Here is a 3,028-nt window from a genome sequence, read left to right as displayed (position 1 = left end):
TCGGTCGGTATTGACCAATCAGGGCGCGAGTTAATTGTGTCACGCTTTTGGATATATTTGTAATTTTGGCATAGTTAAGTCGAGTCAGAAAGGTAGGCGCGGTCGGAAAGATGGGAGGAAACTCTATTGGAAAGGCCGGGTGTAGCCATGCGAAAAGGCAGGAAAACGCAGCAAGAAAGGAACCGGACGGACTTATTGACAGACGGACGGACACGCTACAAGTTTAGGGGGCGGGAAACTAGCGCTCTGGGCGCCCGCTCCGCGGACGCTAGGGCATGGTTGGTTGGTGTAGAGAGGGCCGACCACCTCCGCTGCGCTGCGGTGGGCTTAGAATTTCTACTCAAAGCGAAGCAACATATAGTACATGTATACTGTGATCTACGTATATTATGCTCCAAAACAGCACCGCACACAGTATCCGTAGTGCTCACATGTTATTGTAGACATGACCAGGGTTTAACGTGATCTGCAAGAAGAGCACCGTCTTACCCGGGAAGTTTTTGTCTATAATCTCGTTTGAGCGCATTGCTCCCAAAATGACACGAATCGGAGGCGCGCGTGGTTGCAAAGCTAATATATACTGTACGGGAGACGGGTCAGTATCAATGATGCTACGAAATATACGTTGATCGGTGAGGAATCCCAGTGTAGCTAGAGTAAGTACGCCTACCCAAACGTATTTTACCCATCTGCACGTCATCGCCGTGAGGCAGTCGACACATATCACCGATTGCGACGGTCGAATAGAGCAATGTTAATCAGCTCCGCGCGCGAAGTATCTTTTAGGGATAGGTAGTATATGCCGATGGTCGCCACAAACATCAATATTATGCTTTGAAATTATTCTGCTGAGCTGTTTGTGATGTTACTGAAGGGTATTTTCACTATCTTCCGCATGCATTTATCTTACTTGCATAGCTGACGTACTTTCTGACTTATTTGTATAGCTACTGACTGACAGAGTGGCGTAAATCCTTTCCGACTGACATTATACTGGGTCCGATATGTACGACAAAAGGCCTCGTCCACATCGGACGAAGAGGCACCACTGCGTGCACATTCTTTTGACCGGCTGCAACATACGAAGATATATGGCTGTAGGCAGAGTATCAGATCGTAGTGATGGTTAGACTTGACATCAGAATAATAGTTCATGTACATTAGATGGAGTACTTTTCGCGGCCTTATTTTTTCAGTTTGGGCGGGCCTTTTTGAGGGTGTCGCGGTATTTTCCCGCAATGCCGCCACATGGAGGTGTTGTTCGTGATAGCCAACACCCATGCACTGGGTTACTGCTGCGATCTCGGTACTTTTGTATCGTCGTGCTAGCCTACTGTACCTACGATTATGATGTATCCGTCTATATGATCCAGCACGTCACTATTCGGGCACAGTTCATACCCGCGGTGATACAGGCAAGCTGATCAGGCGTCTGTTAGCAGTATTCAAAGCAATATATACGCGCGCGGCGGGTACACCTTATAGTCATCCGCGACTCAACCGAGCTCTCATCTCGGCCATTATGAACAGGACACTAAAGTACAATATTGCGTTCAGACACATCGACTTGCCACGTTCATCTGTACGGTCTGCACTGTCATGCAGTGGTAGTATCTATGTCAACAGCAGCTTATTCGTCGCACTCAATACTGTAGTTTAAATTTGTGAGCGCCAATTAGTAAAATATCCGCTATAAGAGCTGATGGTACAGATGGCATGGTTTTGCGTGTGCCCACGTGAGCGAGTGTACGTGCCATCTACGGTGACGCGTATGCGGATAGGAACCACCAACTTACAGCGGTGCACAGTTGATTACATGTGCTAATTATTATATGAAACGCGCTACGCTCTATAGGTGCGTCAACACTATTGGCAGCGCCATAGTCAATTTACCGTATGTGCGTCTCCAAGCCTCGTACCGTCAGCCAGTATACAAATTACAAAAATAGGTAGGAAAATGGGGGCCTAAAAGGGTATATATTCCAATTACTTGCTCTTCTGCTGCTTCTTTTACTCGATGTACTTGACATTTCGGGCGGTCAGCTTGCGAAGGCGGCTGCGCCTCTTTTTTTTTCTTGGGGTACCTGTCAGGACCCATCGCCTTCTTGACGCTCGCCAGGCTTTCCTGGCGGCGCACTTCGGCCGAATCAGGTGGTGGGGGCTTTTCCTCCCAGAACTCAGCCGCTTTTGGGCCGCTCTCCAGATGCAACGAAAGTATCCGTTTGGTGCGGCTCTCCAAAACAGCCCGCGTCAGGTTCCCTAAGTCAGGGATCCTGACGTGGGCCACGGGCTTTGTAAGCGGCCATCCTACGACATCGCTAAAGAATATTGTTTGAACTTCGTCGTTCTCATGGGCCTACTGTCATTGTGTCCTTTCATTTGGTAGCTATTCTTCTAGGGCTTAACCAGCTTAAGCACATAGAAATTCAGGTCTCTTGCGATTCAACTCAGTGCAGACGTGTGGGCTTACGAGAATAGGCTGCGGCTGTGTTGAACATCGACAGTCGTAACTGAGTCTCGTAAATTATATCACGCACACTCTAAAACCCTCTCTAAAACGATACACGTACTAGCATTTGAGTCAGGATATAAGTTTTATAGTAGTACCGGAATCGCCAGCATTTACTGTACACTATTCACGGAAAAATAATTAGTCTGAGCTTACAATAAAAGTCTACCAATAGAATAATTTTCGTTCTTTTTATTATTATTTTTCCAAAAGGTGTGCTATTATTTCGTTACACCAATAAGATAACGCGATCCGAGTTTTCAGTAGCACACCTGCGCTCCAGTGAAGGCGGTGCAAACTGCTCCACCTTCTAAGAAATCAGCCTGTCGAGTGTCTACGTCTGCAGCCTCTCTACCGGCAGCTCTGTCAGTTCTCCAAGACGCAGCAGGAACGACGCAAAACCGCAAAGTGAAGCCCAGTCAAACCTTGAGATGGCGACGACTGAAGACGCAGCGTTCGCTCAGGGCATGTTCGTGACCCTCTGGCCCAAGATTGAGCGCTGTCACGACTATGTAGAGT

At 47.8% G+C, this 3,028-nt stretch overlaps 1 protein-coding gene across 1 annotated transcript in view; it reads left to right on the top strand.

Annotated features, from left to right (window-relative positions):
* Window positions 1-2,940: 2,940 nt before the first annotated feature.
* Window positions 2,941-3,028, top strand: part of PITG_16750 (uncharacterized protein) — a gene marked incomplete at both ends in the record, with an annotated part of 4,493 nt that continues 4,405 nt past the window's right edge. Inside the window, one exon of the mRNA XM_002896923.1 lies at window positions 2,941-2,978. Coding sequence (XP_002896969.1) covers window positions 2,941-2,978 — 38 coding nt within the window. The remainder of the gene's footprint in view (window positions 2,979-3,028) is intronic.

Source organism: Phytophthora infestans, genomic scaffold (genome assembly GCF_000142945.1).
Source record: "Phytophthora infestans T30-4 supercont1.51 genomic scaffold, whole genome shotgun sequence".
Lineage (NCBI taxonomy): Eukaryota > Oomycota > Peronosporomycetes > Peronosporales > Peronosporaceae > Phytophthora > Phytophthora infestans.
The sequence above is the reverse complement of the archived record's forward strand: the minus strand, read 5'-3'. Positions and strand labels throughout refer to the sequence as shown.